Source organism: Engystomops pustulosus, chromosome 5 (genome assembly GCF_040894005.1).
Source record: "Engystomops pustulosus chromosome 5, aEngPut4.maternal, whole genome shotgun sequence".
Classification (NCBI taxonomy): domain Eukaryota; kingdom Metazoa; phylum Chordata; class Amphibia; order Anura; family Leptodactylidae; genus Engystomops; species Engystomops pustulosus.
In genome coordinates this window covers 105,238,690-105,262,273 of record NC_092415.1, presented here as the reverse complement: position 1 = coordinate 105,262,273, position 23,584 = coordinate 105,238,690, and the positions used below count along the sequence as shown (strand labels likewise).

General features: G+C 39.9%; 1 protein-coding gene across 1 annotated transcript in view; it reads left to right on the top strand.

The window, feature by feature from the left end:
- Positions 1–1,798: 1,798 nt before the first annotated feature.
- The window catches only part of UBE2QL1 (ubiquitin conjugating enzyme E2 QL1), a 47,501-nt gene continuing 25,715 nt past the window's right edge, over positions 1,799–23,584 (top strand). Inside the window, exon 1 of the mRNA XM_072152799.1 lies at positions 1,799–2,934. Coding sequence (XP_072008900.1) covers positions 2,173–2,934 — 762 coding nt within the window. The 5' untranslated portion in view covers positions 1,799–2,172. The remainder of the gene's footprint in view (positions 2,935–23,584) is intronic.

Sequence of the window (23,584 nt, the reverse complement as noted above, 5' to 3'; positions counted from 1 at the left end):
TTGATGGCCAGTAAACTCACCTGACCATAACCCCACAGAGAATCTATGCAGATATTGTCAAGAGGAAGATGAGAGTCACCAGCCCAACAATGCAGACGGTTGTTGTCAAAGCAATCTGGGTTTCCATAACACCTCTGCAGTGTCATCAGCAGATCACTTCCATACCACACCACAGTGATGCAGTCATTCATGCAAAAGGAGCCCCAATCAAGTATTTAGTGCATTTACTGTACATACTTTTCAGTTGGTCAACATTTCTTTGTTAAAAAAATGTTCAGAGATAATGGGGCACATTTACTAATGCCAGTTTTCTGGGAGACATTCTTTTCAGTACAAACTTCTGGCAGAGGTATTTAAGAAGTGTCTGAACCACAAGTGTCTGCTCTCTGTAATACGCCACTGTTTTGTGGTGCGGCTGCACTATTCCCAAAGTGACACCAATTTCTGCACTGCAGGGGGTGTTCTGCTACTCAGTCGGACCATGCTCCAAATTTATCATGCACAGAATTGTGTCGGACAGCCCATGTAAAAGGTGCACCAAAAAAAGAGGTGCACTCTGTCAGGGCAGTGAAAGGAGCGCTAGATTCATGATGAACGTGCGACAGAAATCCTGAATCTGGCGCGCGCTGCACACTACACAGGCAAGCTGCATTTAATAAATGTGGGCCAATGACTTTTGGGTTTCTGGGCTGTAAGCCATAATCATCAACATTAACATAAATAAAGACTTGAAAAAGATCATTTTGTTTGTAATGACTCTATATTATACACAAGTTTTATTTTTGAATAGAAAAAAATAACTTTTTGCTGATATTCTAATGTATTGAGGAGCACTTGTATGTACAGTATAAGCATGCTGCGAGCATTGCATTCATCAGCCTGCTGTGTATACAGCGATTGCATTTCCACACTGTGATGTGTGTGCCTGTGCTAGAGAGATAATATCATTGCATTTGCATCTATCAGTTTTGTAAGACATTAAGCAGTGTATCTATATGACTCACTGCATCCCACCACCTCTTGTATTTGTACAGGATTAATTGTCTTATATCATAGGTATAATGTTATGTGAAGAGCTGTGTACTGCTGGGGGAGGTTAATAAATACTTCATTTTCCATATAACATTGTGTGTAATTCATGGTGGTTCATAGACATACAGTAAGGAGACCTAGACGACCTGCCAGTCACTAACTTTTACCATGATGAGTGAATGGGCAGACTGCAGCTGTCTGTGTCTGAACCATAGCTTTGTGGTACCAGGAATAAGTGGGTCAGCAGGAGCAGCCATGGAGTCGTGGTAATCTCTGCAGGGCAGGGAGAGAAGCTCCCCCTCACATGATGCAGAATAGCTGCAGACCCGGCATTTAGGATGCAGCGCAGGTAACTGAGCCCAGGGGCGGGGCCTGGTGACGTGCACATAGGGGGCGGAGGATATAGAATGTATGGGAGCTATGGCCAATGGTGCACATATAGTTCCTATTGTTAGAATGTAAGATTGTTATTTTCTGGATAGTAATGGCCACATCCCCTCTGTATATGTCACAATGTCCACATTTTATTTGTTGTGTATTTTTATTAATGAGAAGATCATAAGGTGTATTTGTCATTTCCTATAGTGTCTTAGTATCAGTGGGGTGATATTTCATGCTGTAGTATCTCGTGGAGGGGGAATAGTGTATGATCTCTGTGTTGGTGCTGATGTGTATTCCTGTGAGGTTTATGTATTGGTGTGTACGGGCTGCCTGCTGCTTCCATGTGAGCTGCAGTGCTCCTTCCCCCTCCTCCTCCCACCTCCAGAGCTGCCCTCCCCCCTCCATTGTGAGGGCTGCAGATAAGAGACAGAAGAGCTAGGACTGGCAGGGATCAGGACTATCTCACTGCAGCACACAGCATGCAGGACGGCTGCTAGGATGAAGGATGCGCAGCGGATGGCAATGACTGCACGTCCACATCTGTAGGGGATTGGACAGACGGCATCTGGACGATCGTGGCACCGGAGCGATGCACAGCGTCCATGCGTCGAGCGCTTGTTGGTGAAGTGTCATTGTAGGTCGCAGGATTATGTGTCACCTGTGATGGTGATCTGATTGTATAGAGAGTGCTATCTGCGGCACCGACTCCTCGCTCCATCACTAGCAGCCTCGCATTGTACATACAAGAGACCTTGGAAAATGGCCACACTGCTGCGGAAAATAGGACTGATACGTCTTCATGACAGGGATACGGAGGACCCCAAGCATCACCACCACCACCGCAACCAGCAGGGCTCCCTGAAGAAGGGCAAGAACAGCAGCAACAAGCAGCAAGGAGGCTCGGCAGGAGGGGGCAGCAGCGGCGGGGGCAGCGGCGGCGGCTGCTGCTGCAGTAATACCTCCACCGAGGCTGAGAGCAAGGGCAAGAAGACCGAACAGTGCCATAAGGACAAGCACGGCCCCGCCAAGGAGACCAGCACTCCCACCATCACACAGCAGGGGGGAGGCAGTGCGGGAGGGGGCAACAAGCAGAGCGGGGGCTCCTCGCTGCAACCCCTCATGCCCCCCAACAGGCAGCACTGCACCCAGGTGAGGAGCCGGCGCCTCATGAAGGAACTCCAAGACATCCGCAAACTGAGCGACCACTTCATCTCCGTGGAGCTGGTGGATGACAGTCTCTTTGACTGGAATGTCAAGCTGCACCAGGTGGACAAGGACTCCACCCTGTGGCAGGACATGAAGGAGACCAACACCGAGTACATCCTGCTCAACCTTACCTTCCCGGACAACTTTCCCTTCTCCCCACCTTTCATGAGGGTGCTGAGCCCCAGGCTGGAGAATGGCTATGTGCTGGATGGGGGAGCTATATGCATGGAGCTTCTCACCCCCAGGGGATGGTCCAGTGCCTACACGGTGGAAGCCGTCATGAGACAGTTTGCGGCCAGCCTAGTTAAAGGGCAGGTAAGTTTGGGAAAGACATCTTCCAAATTCTATAATGGGCACCAACCATAACCCAACTCTACTTCTCCATCTCCATCCCTGCTGCCAAGTGTAACCCAACCTGTGTAATGGGAAGATGCCATACCTAGAGGTTGCCCATCCTTAGTGCCGACCATTGTACACACAGTAGTATAATATGGCCCCTTTACAGGTGACAACCTATGGCTGCTTGTATCTCCATCCTCCATCATCAGAAGGGTAAAGGGGTGAACACAATCAAATGTCTGGGGTGTCATATGATATTGTTCTCATCTCTGGGGGGATTGTCATTAGTCAGTGACCATTTGCTGACCTCAGATTTTAATTCACTTCTTGCCTTTGTCAGTGATTTTCAGATCACATCTGCTGGTGAGGTAGAGGTTATAGTGCCCAGAGGAATATTCATGTCTAGCAAGGGCTGCTGTCCTAAGGCACTTTTACCACTGTCAGAAAGGAGACCAGTGCAGGGTTAACCCTTACAGGCTGTTATTTGTGTGTCTATCACATGTTCTAGTTGATGGCTGATATAAGAGCCCAGGTACTGCTCATTCTCAAGTGCAAGCTTCTAAGTATTAATAATGTATGTCCTTCTCATTACACTGCAAATCTAACACAAACAAGGCCGTGAATGTGTGGGATGGAAATTGTACATTTTAATGGACTTTTCTACAATGAACAATTAAACCATATGAAGGGTGCAGTTACAAAGGATTTATAAAGGGAGAGCAATCACCATAATAGAGATGTATTATGGTTAACCATCATTTTGCTCCTAATATGGGACCACACATAGAACTCCAATCATTGCCTTAGCCAATCCCCTAACTTTAACATTTATGACTAAGCTGAGGATAGAACAGTAGGATACATTATGCAGATACTGCAGTAGATAGTGGCCACATTGTGTATTACCTGATGTCTTTGTTATGTGTGTGGAATACGTCATTGAATGTTTATAGATGCTTCCTCACTACCCCACCTTCTGCTCTTTTACTTCTGCATATGAATTACCGATAGTTTTTACTGGGAATGAATACAGTATAAATTATGTATAATGTTTATTTGAGATCATATATGGTCTATGAGTAAATACTCATGAAGACAGTATTCCTGGGTACTTCTTGCTCATTATGGAGCAGGGACGTTAAGCGACTAAAATTACTGTACATTACGACATCCTATACATACTAGCAATCTTGTTCAATGGGATATACAGTCATATGTAGATAAATATACACCAACTCTTATCTAAAAGGATATACACCATGAACTTATTTATGCTCATGCTCTGGCACAATACCCTCTGATCATTTCAGAAATTAACCTGATACATAAAAAAGATACAGAAATATAGGACAGTAGAAAGTATGTGAAAACAGACAATGCATACTATAGATAATATAATATCTATAATTACATATATATACAATTATATATATATACAAAGTCCAGAGCAGCACTTAATCCTGGGTTCAAGCCAACGTAGTATGGCGATCCTCCTTGTGAATAGATCCAAAGAATGGAGTGCTGCTGATTTCTCTGTATATATATATATATATATATATGTATAATTTTTTTAAAATTTAAAGATACTCATTATTACTTTTGCAGGAAAAAAATACTGTGCATTGAAATCAATAGAAATGCATTGTCTTCAGTGCGAGGACGAGGCTATTATTGATTGGAGGATGGCTCTTTATTTCCTACAAAAGTATGTAGAATCATCTGTACAGACAAATTTTGTTTAAAATTGATCGTATAAAAGCCATATTAATAAACAGTTTAGCCTTAAGCTATCTATTCAGTCACATATACCAGTATTCAATGAGATGTGTAACTCTCATCGATGGCTTTGAACACAGTGATGCTGGCCTCTCCAATTACTTGAGTAGTATCCATCAATAGCTCCTCCTACATGATTCAGTCCCTGGGTCAGCTTATCTAATGGCAGCAATAGCCATCATCAGTCTATCATTCCAGTAGTGGAATATTGATGTTTGTCTTGTATGGTAACAATTGTATTGCCCCAATTAAAAAATTCTGATCCCAGGATCCATCAGTCCTTTTTGACCACATTTATAGAATATCTATTGGATGCTTAGTATTGCGAACATTATATCCTTTAGGTCTCTCTATAATTTTTAAGACCAGCTGAAGCCAGAAGCAACCAGAGTTGTAGTAGGGCTGTACTGTGTACTCTACCTTTCTGAAAAATTCTAGGGATATGCAGCACCAAGAGTAAATACATCCCCTTGCTACTGTTTTGCAAACTATTATTTGTTGAATTAACATAAGTTAATTCTGAAAAGACATCAAAACATATCCTCTCCTGAATATGTATTATGTGGCAGTTTGTGGTATTGCAATTTCATTAATCTCTATACATTTGAGCTGCAATAACAGCACATACTAAGGTCAGTCGTGATGCTCTTTTGGGAAGAAAGAAGCCATGTATTTCCACCTCTAGACAACTCCTTTAAGGCCTCAGAAAATAACGCAAAGAGAAAAAGCTCATTCAGAAAATCTGCATAAAAGTACACCAAATAAATGCACTACTAATTGGACAAAACTGAAAAAAAATCGAAAAACGCACATAAAAATTGTGCATATTGGATGCAGATTTTAATACAGATTTTCCACATGACAATCTGTAACGTGTGCAGATAACCTTAAACTCAGTAAAAGAAATCTATCATGAGATTTACTGATGGTAGACCACTTACAGTGGTATCTCTTAATAGTCTTTCTGTAACAATCCTTTTTATTGCCATGGATCCCTTGTTTTTGTAAAGATATTCAATATTCAAATAAGCCTGAAGGGCTCTGGGGGTGTCATCCGAGACCCTGCAGGCTCTGCCGTAAATTAAGTACACCCGCACCTGGCTCTGTGTCCACCTACCAACATCACCGGATCTCTGCAAATCTTGCACAAGGGGAGACATTAAAGGCAGAAAGTTAATGAAACTGCAATGATATGTCCCTACTAGTATTAAGGAGTGTATAATTATTCTACACTATATGCATCTGATCTAGAATTTATTTTTTTTTGGTGGGGGAGGTGGGTTGAAAAGTGTCTATGGTAAAAAAAAAAAATCTCCTACAGATTGAGTTGCAGTAACTTATCAAGTTTCTTTTTACAAAAACAGCGGGTCCATCACTATTAAAAGGACCATTACAAAAAGGGCATAGAGAGATACACCTGTAACGGTAACTTGTCTACCATCTCTGTATGCCCTTTCCTTTTTATAGCTGTGGATCCCATTTTAGCGAAAAAAGAAGCTTTTAAAAATATTCAATATTCCCCACTCCGCTCTCCCCTATACCTGGCAGAGAGCCAGCAACGTACGTTGGCTCAGTAGCTTGCACAAGATTTGCAGAGAGCCGGCTTACGTCACCAACTCTTTACCTGTGATCAGCAGACATGGAACAGAGTGGGGCGAACATAATTTAGTCACGGCAGACCCCGCAGTGTCTCAGTAGACTCCCTGAGAGCCCTTCAGGCACATTTGAATATTTTTAAAAGCTTCTTATTACAAACACAGGGAATCCATGGCTATATAAATGACCAATCCAGAAAAGGCATAAAAAGAAACACATGTCACTGTAAGTGGTCTACCATCAGTAAATCTCATGGTAGATTTCCTTTAAGATTTAAGCTAGAACCCTTAAATAAATTCTGATCTATAATGTTACTTATACCCTATTCACTAAGATCTAAACTGGGACCCTCAAATAAATTGTTACCAAAACATGAATTATACCCTACTCCAGTAACGGCAAACCTTTTAGACACAGAGTGCCAAACTACAACCAAAACTCACATATTTTTTGCAAAGTGCCAAAGCCACAATTTAAGCAGGAGCTTATTACTCCTTGCTCTGTCACAGGCTTAAATTGTATAGGCACCTGAGGACACCAATTCAGTAGAAAGAAGGAGAAGAAGTTTGGGCTATCATTGTAGCTTCCTTCTAGTGTCCTAGGCTGCCTGTGATTGCAAGAGGCCTTGAGTCCTGTCTGGCAAAACCAGTTCTGGGGTGATGGCAAGGGTGCCCATATAGAGGGCTCTGAGTGCCACCTCTGGCACCAGTGCCATAGGTTCGCCACCACTGCCCTACTCCATTAATTAATGCATCCATACTAGTGACAACCAATAATAAGAATCCTAAAATAAATAAGACTCTGGCCCAAATTTATTAAAGTGTTTGCACCAGTTTTCTGTCTGACTTTACACTAGAAAGAATGTGCAAACTGCTTGCACATGTATTTATAAAGTGTCTGCGCCAGTTTTGTGTCACGGCTGCATTGTGTCTGACATGCGCCAGAAAAAATGTGCACCTAAAGGGGCTTGTTTGTGCTTAGTCAGGCCATGTGCCACAATTTCAGGGATTAAACAATATATGCTTCCGCATAAGTGTAGCTACAGCATTCTCAAGGTATGTTTGCTTCATAATGCCCGAAATAAAATGGTAGATTTTCTTTAATGTCTCAAAATGTTTTCATCTGTTGATGTGCACCGACTTATAACCATGTAATAGAGACTTTCTGAGTCTAGACTAGAGACTAGAGGATTTTTAGGTGTTTATTTATTTAAATTAACCCCATTTCATTGTTGGCAGTGAGTGGTGTCTTTCCATTTCCAGCAATTATCCATTACATTTTGGCACAGGTCCTGGTGCTGTGTTACAATCACTAGAGCATATTACCCCAATTTCTGTTACGCTCTGAGATCAGGTTAAGCATCTGATCTCCAGCAGAGTCACTTTTCATAACCGATGTCATTTACACAATGCTTGTGATAAAATAGCATTTCCACATTCAGGTAATACGTCACTGTCAACTTACTGGAAACCTGACAAAATATAAACAGGGCTTTATTTTCTATAGCCCTTTGTAAACCCTGCTGTTATTTTTATGAGATTTGCCATTGGAATTTTCAGTGCAGAAATAAATGATTTGGTCATTTGTTACTTCACTAGTGAAATATAATGATTATAAATCATGTTGATCCTATTTTATTTTGTGGTTACTTTTATAGGGTTAGATCAAGAATGTAAATTGCTACCAGCAACTTGTTGATTGGTGGGAGCCCTTTTGTATCTTATATGAATGAAGTGCGAGATCTCACAGGCACATTACCATTTATTTCTGGAGTGACTGCTGGAGATATGCGCAGTACTTTGCAAGCCCCCATAGAATTCCCCATAGAATTTATTGCCTGTATAACCTTTTCTTTATTCATATGGGAACAGCTGACACTGTTTCCATTGGAGTGGGAACTATCAGCAATTTATCACTTATAGGGACATACAGTACAGACCAAAACTTTGGACACACCTTCTCATTCAAAGGGTTTTCTGTATTTTCATGACTATGAAAATCTTAGATTCACACTGAAGGCATCAAAACTATGAATTAACACATGTGGAATTATATACTTAACAAAAGTGTGAAACAATTGAAAATACTTAGGTTCTTCAAAGTAACCACCTATTGCTTTGATTACTGCTTTGCACACTCTTGGTATTCTCTTGATGAGCTTCAAGAGGTAGTCACCAGAAAAGTTTTTCACATCTCAGGTGTGTTATGTTTAAGTGGGATTTCTAGCCTTACAAATGGGGTTGGGATCATCAGTTGTGTTGTGCAGAAGGTGCATACACAGCTGATAGTCCTACTGAACAGACTTTGTTAGAATTTGTATAATGGCTAGAAAAAGCAGCTAAGTAAAGAAAAACGAGCGTCCATCCTTTAAGGAATGAAGCTATTGAAAGTACCCCCAAATGCAGTTGTAAAAACCATCAAGCACTACAAAGAAACTGGCTCACATGAGGACCTCCCCAGGAAAGGGAGACCAAGAGTCAACTCTGCTGCTTAGGATAAGGGTTTATTTGAGTTACCAGCCCCAGAAATCGCAGGATAACAGCAGCTCAGATTAGAAACCAGGTCAATGCCACACAGGGTTCTAGCAGCAGACACATCTCTACAACAACTGTTAAAGAGGAGACTGTGTGCAGCAGCCTTCATGCTAAATAGCTGCTAGGAAATTACTGCTAAGGACAGTCAGCAAGCAGAAGAGACTTGTTTGCCCTAAAGAAGACAAGGAATGGACGTAAGACCAGTGGAAATCTGTGCTGTGGTCTGATGAGTCCAAATTTGAGATTTTTGGTTCCAACCACCATGTCTTTGTGAACAAATGGACTCTACATACCTGGCTCCTACTGTGAATCATGGAGGAGGAGTTGTAAGGGGTTGCTTTGCTGGTGACACTGTTGGGGATTTATTCAAAATTGAAGGTATACTGAACCAGCATGGTTAGCACAGCATCTTGCAGCAGCATGCTATTCCATCCGGTTTGCGTTTAGTTGGACCCTCTAGTTGGATCATCTTGCCTCCACAGTCACCAGACCTGAACCCAATCAAGATGGTTTGGGGTGAGCTGGACCGCAGAGTGAAGACAAAAGGGCCAGCAAGTGCTAAGCATCTCTGGGAACTCCTTCAAGACTGTTGGAAGACCATTTGCGGTGACTACCTCTTGAAGCTCATCAAGAGAATGCCAAGAGTGTACAAAGCGGTAATCAAAGCAAAAGGTGGCTACTTTGAAGAACAAAGAATATAAGACTTATTTTCAGTTGTTTCACACTTTTTTGTTAAAGGACACCTGTCTGCAGGTCTCTGTCACTAGTCCTGTCACCACTACATGTTGGAGAAGCTCACACAGATTCCATCCCTGCCAGAGAAGTGTCATTTTTTCTATAAATAAAAATTGTGCAACTATATAAGATAGGTATGTAATTTTTCTTAAACCGACAATTATATAATAACATGATTTTAATATAAGAAGTGGAATTGGATTTTTCATAAATAAATATTGCAGTTGTATTGTGACACTGAGGTACCCCCCCCCCCCTTCAACACTTTCTGTGGAACCTTATGTCAAAATAGTTACATTTATTGTATACCACCTATATAGCTTGTTAACAGTTGGTAAATTATGCCCTAGCACTTGGACAGGTTTTGCCAAGCTGCAAATGCTCTAGGATACCATTAGGTAAACATGTTAGTCTAGCTTTGCAGTAGTTTGGCTTTAACCACCTAATTCATCTGTGTAAGTGTTAAAGGATTCCCAGTATGGAGTTATTACCTTTTCTATAAATTGGTGAGTCCTGAGTCTTCGTACTGCTAGCCAAAATGCCAAAACTTGAAAAGAAAATGCAGATTGAGCAAATTCTGTATTGTTTCTATGTTCAAAGATGCAAGTGCAACGGTCAGCTATCTTACATACTACATCTCATTGCTATGTTCTTGCAGCTGGAGGGAAGGGGCTACATGACCAATATTCTGCCAATCAGTGGTTGATACACCTATACTCACTGTGTTTCCGTGGTACTTCTTTGCACTATCCCAGTCTAGTTTAAAAGCAATAACCGTATGAATACAGCTTTGTCTGTCTAATGAACTACTACAAAGGTTTTGCAGAAATTCTGCAAGCTGCTGCCTATTGTCTTCTACAGTCTCCATTAGCTGAGGTTACTGATTAATCATTAGACATATGTGACCCCCTTTAAGTTCATACAGCTAAGTGGTCACATGAAGATACCTATCATATCCAAGTTCTTCTCTTCATTCTGTATATGTGTGCTTTAGTTCATTTAACAGGAAGCACACTGAGATACCGTAAGTCAAATATTACATCTTCATGATAAAACAATCAAGTCAAGTGGGTAAACATTAAGGAACAAGAATTATTCTAAGTTATGTATTTCAGTACCTGCTTATCAGTTAGACTATTGGTATTATGTAGTGAATTATTAAATGATTCACCTTCAGGCCCTTTCATTGAATACATTATTAATCCTGCTGTCTACCTCCCGTGTTTTCATTAAGGCAGCAGCTTGTTCTCATTGTCTTTGGACAGGATATTAATATGTACACAGCATAGCTATATCTACAATAGGTACAGTAATACAGGTGAATTCCATTATGAAAACGCTAGTAGAGGAAGTGTTTTATGAAGTTAAAACTAGAAGATATGGTCCTGTCCTCTATCATACAAGCAGCATGGTCAAGACATGTTAATACAAGTTGCATTATGACCCTGAAATAATTAAAGTGGTATGGTCAAGCCTCTTTATACAAGTCGCATGATAAGGCTGCAATAATAAGTGTCACTTTTAGGCAAATAAATAAAAAGGACATGTTCAGGCTTTGGCTACAATAAGACAATTGGCATGTTTAAGGTGCAACGATAAATGTGAAATGGTTAGGCTGCTGTAGAGGTAGTGACTTCATCTCCTTGACAGTTCACCTTTACAGACAAAAGGGCATCTACCACCAGGATGAAGGACTGTATGCAAATGAGGCTCCATAAGTGTTAATGAGTCTTTCATCCATAGTCTTTCATCCTGGTGGTAAATGTCTTTCAAAGGGTTATTCCCACAAAGCCAAGATTTTAAATATACTCTGGCTAACAAAATAACAATTTCTTTAATTCAATGATATTAACAAAAATACAGCATTTCATAAACATAATTCCAACTGGTCTCTATCAGTTCTGGTGTTTCAAATTTTGGTTGACCCTTGATCTGACCATAAATCTTCTGACTATGGTCGGCAGATTCCATTCATCCTATCTTGTATTGCAGGAGAAGGGGGAGGGGTAGGAGGCACAGACACAGGCACTTCCTAGTTCAGTCGGGCTAATACACTGTTCTCGGCAGGGTGGAAAGGACACAGCAGCAGATGCTCTACAAACAAGATAAGCTCTGATTCTGCCGGGAGGGTGCATAGCGGTGCTGACTCTGTGTCTTATTGCTTAGATAGCTTTACTCATTGTGTCGTATACAGTGGTGGCCAATAGTATTGGCACCCCTGAAATTCTGTTAGATAATACTCGTTTTCTTCCAGAAAATGATTGCAATCACAAATTCTTTGGTATTAATATCTTCATTTATTTTGCTTGACTCTAGGGGCTGTGTTCTATTCTTTGAAGGCCTCTTTTTTTTCCCTGTAAACTCAATGTTGATGCCTTTTCCCAAAAAGCTCTACTTTTGTCTCATTTGACCAGAGAACATTCTCCCACAACATTTTAGACTTTCTCAGGTAAGTTTTTGCAAACTCCAGGCTGGCTTTTTTATATTTCTGTGTAAGAAGTGGGGTCTTCCTGGGTACCCTACAATACAGTCCCTTTTCATTCATACGCCGATGGCTAGTATATGTTGACACTGTTGTACCCGCAGGGCAGCTTGAACTTGCATGGATGTTAGTCGAGGTTCTTTATCCATCATCCACACAATCTTGTGTTGAAAGACTGGTAAAATCAATAATTAAAATAATGTTAAATCTGCCCCATTATGTTTTTTGGAGACGGACTTGTAGCCTTGAGTTTGCTCATGCTTCCTCACAATTTTTATTCTCAAGTCCTCAGACAGTTCTTTGGTCTTCTTTCTTCTTTTCTCCATGCTCAATGTGGTACACACAAGGACACGGGACAGAGGTTGAGTCAACTTTAATCCATTTCAACTGGCTGCAAGTGTGATTTAGTTATTGCCACCACCTGTGCCATAGGTAAATTACAGGTACTGTTTATTATACAGATTAGAGAAGCACCACATGATTTTTCAAACAGTGTCAATACTTTGATCCACCCCCTTTTTTTATGTTTGGTGTGGAATTATATCCAATCTGGTTTTTGTGGTTTTCCATTGAAGACAAATTAAATGAAAATAATAATACCAAAGAATTTCTGGTTGCCATAATTTATCTGACATAATTTCAGGGGTGCCAATACTTTTGACCACCACTGTATCCATCTCATGGCTCTGATCTGCCTCATCTCTCTCTTTTCATGCGTCCGATACCAGTAGACTGCTAAATTATCCCCTGATAATCAAAGCACATTGTCAGCACACAGCATCTCATAGCACACAGGAATTTTGTGTCTGCTTAGCTGGTGCATGCCAACACTGCTGAATTTTACACTTACTGGGTGATAGGAGTAAAACCAGCAATAAAACTGAGTAAAATGGCACAGTAAGGGGTTAAAAATTATCTTTATTGTGTAAACATGACATGATTAAAATTTGAGCACTTTCTTTCATGGGCAAACCCTTTTAAAGGGAATGCATGCCCTGCTAAGAATGGGTAAGAAATCTGTTTTCCAAGGTGGGAAAAAGGAAAAATATGGCAGCTCCCTATATATCAATGTCTGACTTTCAGGAAGGAAGACATCCTTTTCCCACCATGGAAATATTTGCATGTTCCTTACACTTATAACAAGTGAAAAAGCCACATAACAGTAAGGTGAAATGTTTTTGCTTCCTCCAGGAAAATGAAAGCTTATAAATAATTTACTGCTTTAATATTGCTTCATGGATTTCTGCATTATGGATATGCTTCATTGCCTTCAAGGTTAATATCATACTTATATAGTACTTTGTAAATTATTCCCTAGTACAGTAAAACACAAAAAATAAATTTACCTCTCTATCCATCTTTTGAACCAGCTATCAGACACAGCCATCTGATGTGACACACAATACATTACATGCTAAGTTGTAGCAAGTCATTTAGCATTCATTTTGTTCCTTCCATTTAAAATAGAAAAATGGAAACCAAACCAATCTGTTAAACCTCATTGTGTTGCCTTCCTTTGTTATCTAGCTTGCCTTCTGTTATTCTTCCACAATTTTATCAGAAACAAAGAACAGATTGAATTATATTTTCTGTTTCAAAAAACTGAGGTATAACAGAGAGTAGCCCTGTATTCTTTAATAGAAATAAGTGTATGTTTGGAAATAGAATTCCATTTCATCCATTATGACTTCTCTTTATCATATTTTTTTAATGAGCATAACATTACGTCTATCTATTACAATGGTTGGTATCCTAGATCTTCATCCTTTAGTTACCAATTGTTAACACTCAATGGAGAGTAAGCAACTGTCTTTATTTTGCCATCAGCTTCTAGAACATAGGATGTAGAAATTGCTGTAGTCAGCAGGTTATGGAGGACTCTGGTATCCTACAAACACAAGTAGAGAGTAGAGAGTATAAATAGTAAAAAAAAACCTATAAATTCCCACACACCCAAAAAATTCGAAAAAAAAATGAAAGAACTGTATTTGTCAATACAGCACTGAATAAATATATGTTTAAATGGATCCTCAATATGTAATTTTTACAGTTCACACTCATTAAAATAGACAGGAATTTAAACCTTTTATGTCTTCTGAAAATCTATGATCGACTGCCCCCCCCCCCCATGTAGATATGTATGAAAGCATTTTGTGCAAAGTTCGTAATTCTATATATGCAAAACTACATAAATATGATATGGATTGTTGTAATGATATTTGCTCAGAAACTATCACTATCAAGGAAAACTACCATAAAAATCAAGCTGAATAAATCAGGGTTACTTTCTCATAGAGCCAGGAACCGTCTCTTTGGTAATCTTCTTGTATTTACTATCCATGCACCCCTGGGGGAATTCCTAGAACCCCTCTGTGATGCACCTCCACCGACTGTTACACTGTGCTGTAGCACTTTCCCCTCCCACTGTATACTAAAACTTCCTCTGCTGCTGTGAGATTACAGCAGGTAGAGGGAGGGAGTGATGGGAAAACAGGGGGAGAAGGAGACAGTGAACCTGCTTGTGAAGCTGCAGCATCAAGGGGCTCTGGTAACACCCCACAGAATCCGCCTGGCTCATTAGCATAATAATTAGCATATAATAGCATTATAAGTTGACTTTAGAAGGCAGGAGGCCATGGCCAAGAATAAGAAGATTACCACAGTCACAGTGCCTGGATCCCCGCGTGTCAGTGTCCTTGGTTTATCATGCTTTATTTTGTTGGTAGGTTTTTATCAGGAGATTTTCTCGTGTACTTAAGGTAAAAAGTATATATTGGGTAAAAAATTTATATGTATTTAAATGAAGTGCAAGTGCTTTGGGGAGCATTACCAAAGCCCCTCCAGGGGCTCTGGGTACTGCATGCCCCCTCTGAGCACTTCTACCCCACTTCCCTGGTCCCATGACATTCCTCCCCCTCCCAATCTTGCAGCAGCAGTAAGTAAGCGCTGCCTGTGTTTCTGCAAACAGAGGGAAGGGGAGCACCAATGGAGTAGGGAGACAGATCACTAGTGATTTGTGCTGGTCACAAGTGTCAACACCCCAGAAGCACTTGTGCTTCATTTAACTAAAGATAAAAGTTATTTTTTACCTGTGGTATAGTAGCATCACTCCTAATAAATGTATAGCTGTACGCACCCTGCTTGGAGCTACCTAGCTGCGTTAGTAGTGAATGCTGTTAAAAGGACTGATGGGTTCATTTAAAGGATACCTACCATTTGATTTCATGCATTATAAACCAAACATACCTTGAGAATGCTGTAGCTACACTGATGCAGAAGCATATCTTGTTTAATCCCTGAGCTGAGTTGTTTTGCTGAAAAACAATTCAGGATAATAAGGCTCTGTCACTCTTTTGGCTGGCTAAGTGTTTCTCCTCTCACATTAAGTATTCACTGCTCGAGAGAATGATGTAAGCATTGTGTTGTGCCTGACAGGCAGAAGTAATCAAATCAATCGCTGTACCATCCCCCAGCTTCTGTGTATGAGTGATCGAGCTCAGGTTGATTAGTACTATCTGGAGAGTTCAGGAAGCTCGTGTAAGGTGTGCAGGCTGAATCCAAACAAGCTTTTCCAAGATCCTGAATGTTATAATAGTTTTTTTTTCAGCAAAACCACTTAACTCAGAGATTAAACAAGATATGCTTCTGCTTCAGTGTAGCTTTCTCAAGGTATGTGTGGTTCATTATGCATGAAAACAAATAGTAGATTTTCTTTAAGCTGCAAAGTGAATTGCTCACAAATGTAAGAATGAATAAAAGTCAATAAGGCATATGAAATGTGCCTTTGACCATGGCAACTCGTCCTGAAAACCAAATAATACACTTAAATTGATGGAAAAAAAGAGGAAAAACACAAAAAATGGCTTGTCCGTTAACGGCTACAATGGTCATATAATGGTTAAATACCATACCAATCTATCATTGAGTTACCAGCACTTACACATAAACAAACATATGCCTGGTCTAGTTTAGAAAGTCACAGAGAAAATCCTCGAAATACTGACCAAAACTTCATGATAACAGTTATAGTTGTTGGCTATGATTTGTGCATGTCAACTACAGGAGACAGAAAAACAGTATGAAAAGTCACCATTTATGACTTGCACACAGTGATGGTTCCCTGCTCGGCACTGATAACAATCAAAAGTTATAAACCATCTGCTTTCTGCAATTGAGTGTCTTTTACATCATGAAGACATTTTCTAGATTGGTTCAATCTTAAAGGGAACCTGTCATCAGAAATTGGCCTAATAAACCACTGCCAGTATGTTGTCAAGCAGTTGAAAAGCTTCTAGATCATCCAGAATATCAACTTTTCAAGTTAGATGTATAAAGTCACGCAGGCAGAGAGTTTAACATTGAAGTCAAGCTCTTCCTGCTTCTGAAATTTACTACCATGTGATTGGTGCACCAGACTTCAGGAGATCTAATCAATGCTGTCCCTGGACACAGGACTATCAGGAAAAACTTGTTAAAGTCTCCGCCTCCTTGACTTCATGAAACCAATTTACATCTCACTTAAAAGTTGATTTCCTGGATGATGCCACCACAATGAACAAGTAAGATCATCTAGAAACTTCTCAGCTGCTTGACAACATATTGGTAGTGGTTTATAAGGACAGTTTCTAATGACTGGTTCCCTGTAAGTCCTTTCACAAGGTGCCCTAAAAGCCAGACTACTTCCTATAAAATGACTCAAGAGTTACAGTTCCAGGTTCCAGGTATCCTCTTGAAAGTTAGAAAGTCATGTTATTTCCCTATCCATTCATATAGCGACAGGTCTTATTGACAGATAACTTTTCCTCAGGGAAGTTTACAAGTTCATGACTCATGAAGCCTTTCTCCAGGAATACACAACACTTGTAAACTCTCTTGAGATGGTTAATTATTTGTCAGGCAGACCTGGGAATTATTGCCTTAGCTCATTAGCAATTTCTATATCACCAAAGGTATTGCTTTGGTTAACGTTATGGAAGTAAATAGAAAACAAATTATTTCCACTTGCAAATACAGAGGCACTGTAAAATAAAAATTGTATGTATGTATGTATTTGTAAAGACCCCTTTTTCACCACTGATATGATTATATTTGGCGTTTTTTTTTTTTGCTGAAATAATACATTTGTAAAAGTGTTGGAGGCGCTCAGGATTATGGCCACGCCAAAGCGCCTCTTGGCTTACTCAGATTTTAATATATTCACGCCCCCGCTGCAAGCATCCCCTTGCTCTTGGCCGGCGAACATAGGAGAGAGCACGCGCCCTCGCTCCACACCACGGTCCTCTGACGTCACCAGACGGATCCTAGTTCCACGGCCAGTGGCAGGAGGAGGAGGCTTGCAACGGGGGGGCATAAATATGTTAAAGTATAGGCAAGCCGAGAGGCGCTCGGATGCCGTCAACCTGAGCAGCTCCAGCACTTTTACAAAGTTATTATTTCGGCAATAAAAATGTCACAGGCTTAGCTCTCTTCGCACAGGGCAGGTATGAGCTGTATTATAAAGCCGACACCTTCCTTTGTCAGAATCACAGTTTTTCCCCCATTTTGCCACCTATGAATATCTTAATAAAAAGTGATCAAAGGGTCATATATGTCTTAAAGTGATATAAATGATGTTGGAACGCCGCATGAAAAAAAGGCACCTGACACCAATATTGGAACAGGTTATAAGTGTCAGACTAGGGTGAAAATGCAACATTTTTTTTTCTTCAAAAGATTTGAATTTTTTATATCTACTAAAACATAGTAAAATCTATATAAATTTGGTGTCTCAACAATCATAGCTACCAAAAGAATAAAGTGGATGTGTCATTTGGAGCACACAATGAAATCTGTGAAACAGAGCCCATTAAAAATGGCACAAATGAGTAATGCAGAGACAAAAAAGAAGTTGGCACTCACCCATCCTTGAGACCATGTCTTTATTTAGTCCATCAAATTAAAACAGTGGAGGAGCCAGCTGAAGGCGGGGGCCGTTGTGCGCTATTCAAGCGCTTAATCCTTCATTTGTTGGTCAGCATCCTCACCTGATATTTAATTGAGCAATGCTTAAACAAAGCATCCAATTGGTTGGTACAATTGAGGAAAGGTTTCAAGTCCCGCCTCTAACAATTACCCTGCAATCTCATTATCTCATTATCTATGTCTTGCAGCTTAATTGTTACAGGTGGACTTGGAACCTCACCCCGTCTGAGTTTTCCAAACAATGGGATGCTTTGTTTAAGTGTTGCTTAGTTACAAAGCAATATATTGGTCTGTACAATTATTAAAAACAATAGATTCTGAAGAAAACTGAGAATTACAATGTGGCTGAATATTATGTATGTATGAATATTATTACCTGTTACGTCAATATGGTTTTCAGTTGTCACCGGACTAATAAGTAAATGTATGTGGTTTCCTTTGTGATTGCTAATTGTGGGCTTTGGAATACTGTTTTGGAAGTTGGTTGTACCCTGCAGACCACGAGGGCACATAGTATTTCTCAGTTTTCCTTTCTTCAGAATCTAACGTTTTTAATAATGTATAGTTACCTGTGAAGAAGTCCATTAGGGCGTTACCTCTGTCTTGCAGCATAATTGTTAGAGGCCGGACTTGGAACCTCCCCCCGCCCAATTGTACCAAACAATGGCATGCTTTGTTTAAGTGTTGCTTAGTTATGTTGGCCATCACACTCAATTAAATATCACATGTGTTAGCATCAAGTTTAGATTGTGTTTTGTAAAAACAAATGTTAACAGTAATATAATTTTGCAAATCACTTCTCCTCAGGTGTTGTAATGCATTTTTAAACACAATAGAAATGCAACCAAAACACAATGTGTGACCGCACCCTTACTCAATGTATTACAATTTGCGATTTGCACATCGTAATACATGTGCAGTATATGGTAGGATCAATCAGACAAACTAGTGTTATAGAGTAACTGTAAAGGTTTGTGGAGGTCATGTGACACTGTATGTAGCAGTGCTGGATGTGTATGCAGATGTCTCCTGCACAGAATAGTGAAGTACAAGATCTCTCTGTTCCCTATCAGTCTGTCCTTCTGTAATTCTACAGAACTTTCTCTGTCTCTCTCTGCTCTTCATGCTTCTCCCTTCCCCCACCTTAGCACTATCAGCTCTGTGCAGATAAGCTATTAACCCTTAGTGCTCACACAGCACAGGCTATAGACTTCATGTACTAATGATTTATTTAACTTATTACATGTTCCCTGCTCCTCCATGTGATGGAAGATCTATACATGCTGTATGTGCACTGTGCAGTGTTCAGTTGATTTACTTGTGGGAAACTAAATGGATTAAATGCTAAATTACTTTGAGAGAGAATACAAGACATCATGGGATGTGTGGGCAAGCTAGCTGGCCTCAGCCTAAGGGCATAGACTGACACTAATTAGTCTCCGCCCACTTCACCGGAACAGAAAATGCCATAACTTTGGAAAGAAAAGGGCGAGCAATACAAAGTAGGCATCATTCTGTTTGTTTTCAAAGAGGGAATCACGTAATCTGTGCACTTTGTAAATAAAGGAATTATATTATTATAATTCAGTAAATTTTCTAAAATCACTATAACTTTACAGTTACGTTTTAAAGTACCCTAGTGGGTCTGTAAAATAGTTTAAAAAAAAGTTAAAGAAATAAAAGTAAAAAAAATTAAAATTCATATCACCCTTTTTCCCTAGAACTTATATAAATATAAATAAACAGTAAAAATCATAAACATGTTAGGTATCACCATGTCACAAAATGTCCGATCTATCAACAAATATGTTATTCCTGGCGTTTAACTCTGTAACGTAAAACAATGCCCAATGTCTTGCCATTTTGCAAAATATAAAAAATTCTATAAAAAGTGATCAAAGACTGTACAGTCCTAAAAATGATAGCATTGAAAACGTAATCAAAAGTCACAAAAAATGACACCAAACACACCAAACCGTACACTGAAGTATGAAAAAGTTATAACCGCCAGAACATGGCAAAATGAAGATTTTTTTATTTTTTGTACATGAGGTTTTCATTTTTGTAAATGTATGAAAACATTATAAAACCTATCCAATTTTTTTATCCAGATGATCATACCGACCCAAAGACTGAAGTAGACATGTCATTTGGGGCGCTCAGTGAAAGCCGTAAAATCCAAACCCACAAGAAAATGTTGCAAATTATGATTTTTCACCAATCATACTACATTTGGATTTTTTTTCCCGCTTCCCAGTATATGGCATGGAATATTAAATATTTTCACTATGAATTGCAATTTGATACACAAAAAACAAGCCCTCATACAGATTGTTACTTGGAAAAATAAAAAAAGTTTTGGATTTTTGGAGGTGGGGAGTCAAAATGAAAATGCAAAAACCAAAAAGGGCCAGATCATTAAGGGGTTAAAGCTATCTGCGCACTCTGTGAGATTTTGATACAGAAAATATTGAGGATAATACAGTAGCATTAAAGTGAATGTGATTTAGAAAAATGTATCTGCCGTGTGGAATACATTTGTAAGAAAGCAGGAACAGAATTGCCCATATGGGCATTAGATACCAAAATACAATGTGGTAAAAGCACAAGGAGGATGGAATGGACATACAACATTTGATTAGAGGCAAAGACAAGTACACTAATCGCGTCTATTTTATCATTTAGAAATTTGACTATTTTACCTCTATTGGCACATGCACACGTTGTGGATTTCACAACCCCTTCCATGAGCTGACTGCACAAGCTGCTAACGATAGAGCAGGTCCTATTCTTAAAGTTATATAGTATGTCCTGTGTATGATGAATAATTGAGCAAATGGCATTAGGAGAGGAAGCTAATGCCCTCCTATTTCTTCTGTGTCCAAGGTTCTCCTCGCTTGCTCATGCACAAATGATAAATCAGATTCTTGAGGGTTTTTTTTTAAACATCACACATATAAACAAGACGGATTCCCCAAAGGAGTTCACTTAGGCCCCTTCTACACTTGCGTTTTTTCATGCGCGTGTTCTGTGCGTGCTTTTGACGTGCATTGCACTCTGACCCATTGTAATCAATGGGCTTTTTCAGACTTTTTTTTATGCACACACGTACGTTTTTTTTTTCAATACGTTTAAATCTCGGCATTCTCTACTTTTGCAAGTTCCGTGCATGAAAAACGCACCATATAAGTCTATAGAGATGCATCAATTGCCGTAGAAAAGATAGAGCTCAGTCCTGAGTCGCATTGAAATTGTATTGAGAACGAACATGAAAAACTGAGACACTAAACAAACTAACTAAAAACTGATTGAACTCTGATGCAAAAGGTCAGTTTTTCACTGACCAAACCCTAATGTCAGTTTTTCGCACCCTGAGCAGACTCTGATGTGACCTCTAATGCAAGTGTGGAAGGGGCCTCATTTCACAAACACTGCTTTTAGCTTTAGTTTAATTTAATGTTGATTTCTATGTTACTAGTTGATTCTGTACTTCCTGATGATTTCCTACCATCCAAAAAAAGTTTTATTTTCCGTTAATAAATGCAAACCTTTATAATTACAGTATTTTTATCGGACTATAAGGCGCACCATCAATAAATGCCTGCTAAAATGTCTAGGTTCATATATAAGGCGCACCAGATTATAAGGATGAATGACCAGCAGGTGGCAGACCTGTGCACAGTTCAAGGCAGCTGTTGTGTGTAAGTACGGTTCATATATAATGCGCACTGGACTATAAGGCGCACCTTTGATTTCTGAGAAAATCAAAGGATTTTTTGTGCGCCTTATAGTCCAAAAAATACATGAGGCTTTTTTTTTCTTTGTCGCAGTCCTTGTTCCAGTTTTCCGCTTTTCTGTCCGACATACTGTATGCTATCTATAGTAAAGTCACTTCAGAAGGACAAAAATGATCATTACAGTCGTGGGACTTATTGTCTAAAAACCAAATTCTAGAGTTTATTGTAACAGAATATGAGCAGGGTTTTAACTCTAGCTGGTTGGTTTTATCTTTCTTGTTGTAGATAGTGTTCTCTGGAAATCTGTAATGGAGTTCTGTGAAATAATTTTGTGCACCTTTGTGAACCTGTAAAATATTTTTTCACTTTAATTCTCCAGTCTCTGATGTAAATGACTAGGATTTCTTCCATCAGGTGAGTAAGGTCTATCAGTACTTCACTAATCCAGCATTGCCTGTGTGTAATTAAGCTGGGATTAATGAATGTTTGATCCGTTCTATCACACTAGGATTGACCTGTACTTGCCATTCACCTCGTCCTAAGGGTGAAGACACACGTGGCGTTTTTAGGCTGTTTTTGTCCGTTTTTAATTGCGCAAATTCTGAAAAATGGACAAAAAACGCAATCAATATTCAAAAAACGCATGCGTTTTGTTTATTCCATACACATGTTTTTCCATACACTTTATAGCTGCCTCCAATCGAAGTTATGGCTTACGAAATGGCTACACCAGGATTGCACACATACACCAAGATACACACACCTCTCGGTAGCGGCCAGTTCACCTTGACACTTACTGCTTATAGAAACTGCTCGCACACTTAGGCCTCTTTCACACTTGCGTTGCAGATCTCGTCAGGGTGCGATCAGGGTTTGGTCATTGAAAACTGACATTTTGCATCAGAGTTCATTCAGTTTTCAGTCAGAGTTTGATCAGTGTCACAGTTTTCAATGCAATTTCAATGCGTTTTTCATGCGCAGATAATGCATGTGAAAAGGACTCAGGTCTGAGCTCTATCTTTTCTATGGCAATTAATGTGTAAAAAACTCATTGCACTTGCATTGGACTTGCGTCTGTCTGAGTGCAATGCGTTTTTGATGCGTCTCCATAGACTTGTATGGTGCGTTTTTCACGTGCGTGACTTGCAAAAGTAGAGCATGCTGAGTTTTAAATGCGCGTTAAAAAAACGTGCGTGTGTGCGTGAAAAAAATGCAAGTCTGAAAAAGCCTGTTGATTACAATGGGTCAGAGTGCAATGCAAGTTCTGCACGTCAAAAGCATGCAGAGTACACGCACGTGAAAAATGCAAGTTTGAAAGGGGCCTTATAGGGTAACACAGCTTAGAGGTAATTAAAGGGGTTGTAGACATTGCCCCCCACTTTCTAAATAACCTATAAACACTGACTACACTAATTCAATGTTATTAACGATTCTTGGGGGTTTTACAGATAATTAAATTGCAAGTTAGAAGGTCAGCAGTGTTTTCTACTTACCCATCTCCAGGGATACGACAGGTACACATTCTGCAGCGCTGGCCGCGCATGCGTGGTCCACACTCAGCAATCCGCGGCCACTTACAAGTGCCAGCCTCCTGTATGCGCGCACATGTGCCACACACAATGTAATGCTAGTAGATGGCTGCATTACATATATGGAGCCACATTGAGCCAGGGGAACTTGCAGAGCGTGCACGGCGGTTGTGCACACTCCACAATACTGTGCACATTATACCATTCTGTGCACAAGCACACTGCTCCGTCGGAGCGGAGTATCATGGGACTTAGAAGTCCCCATGCGGAGTGCTG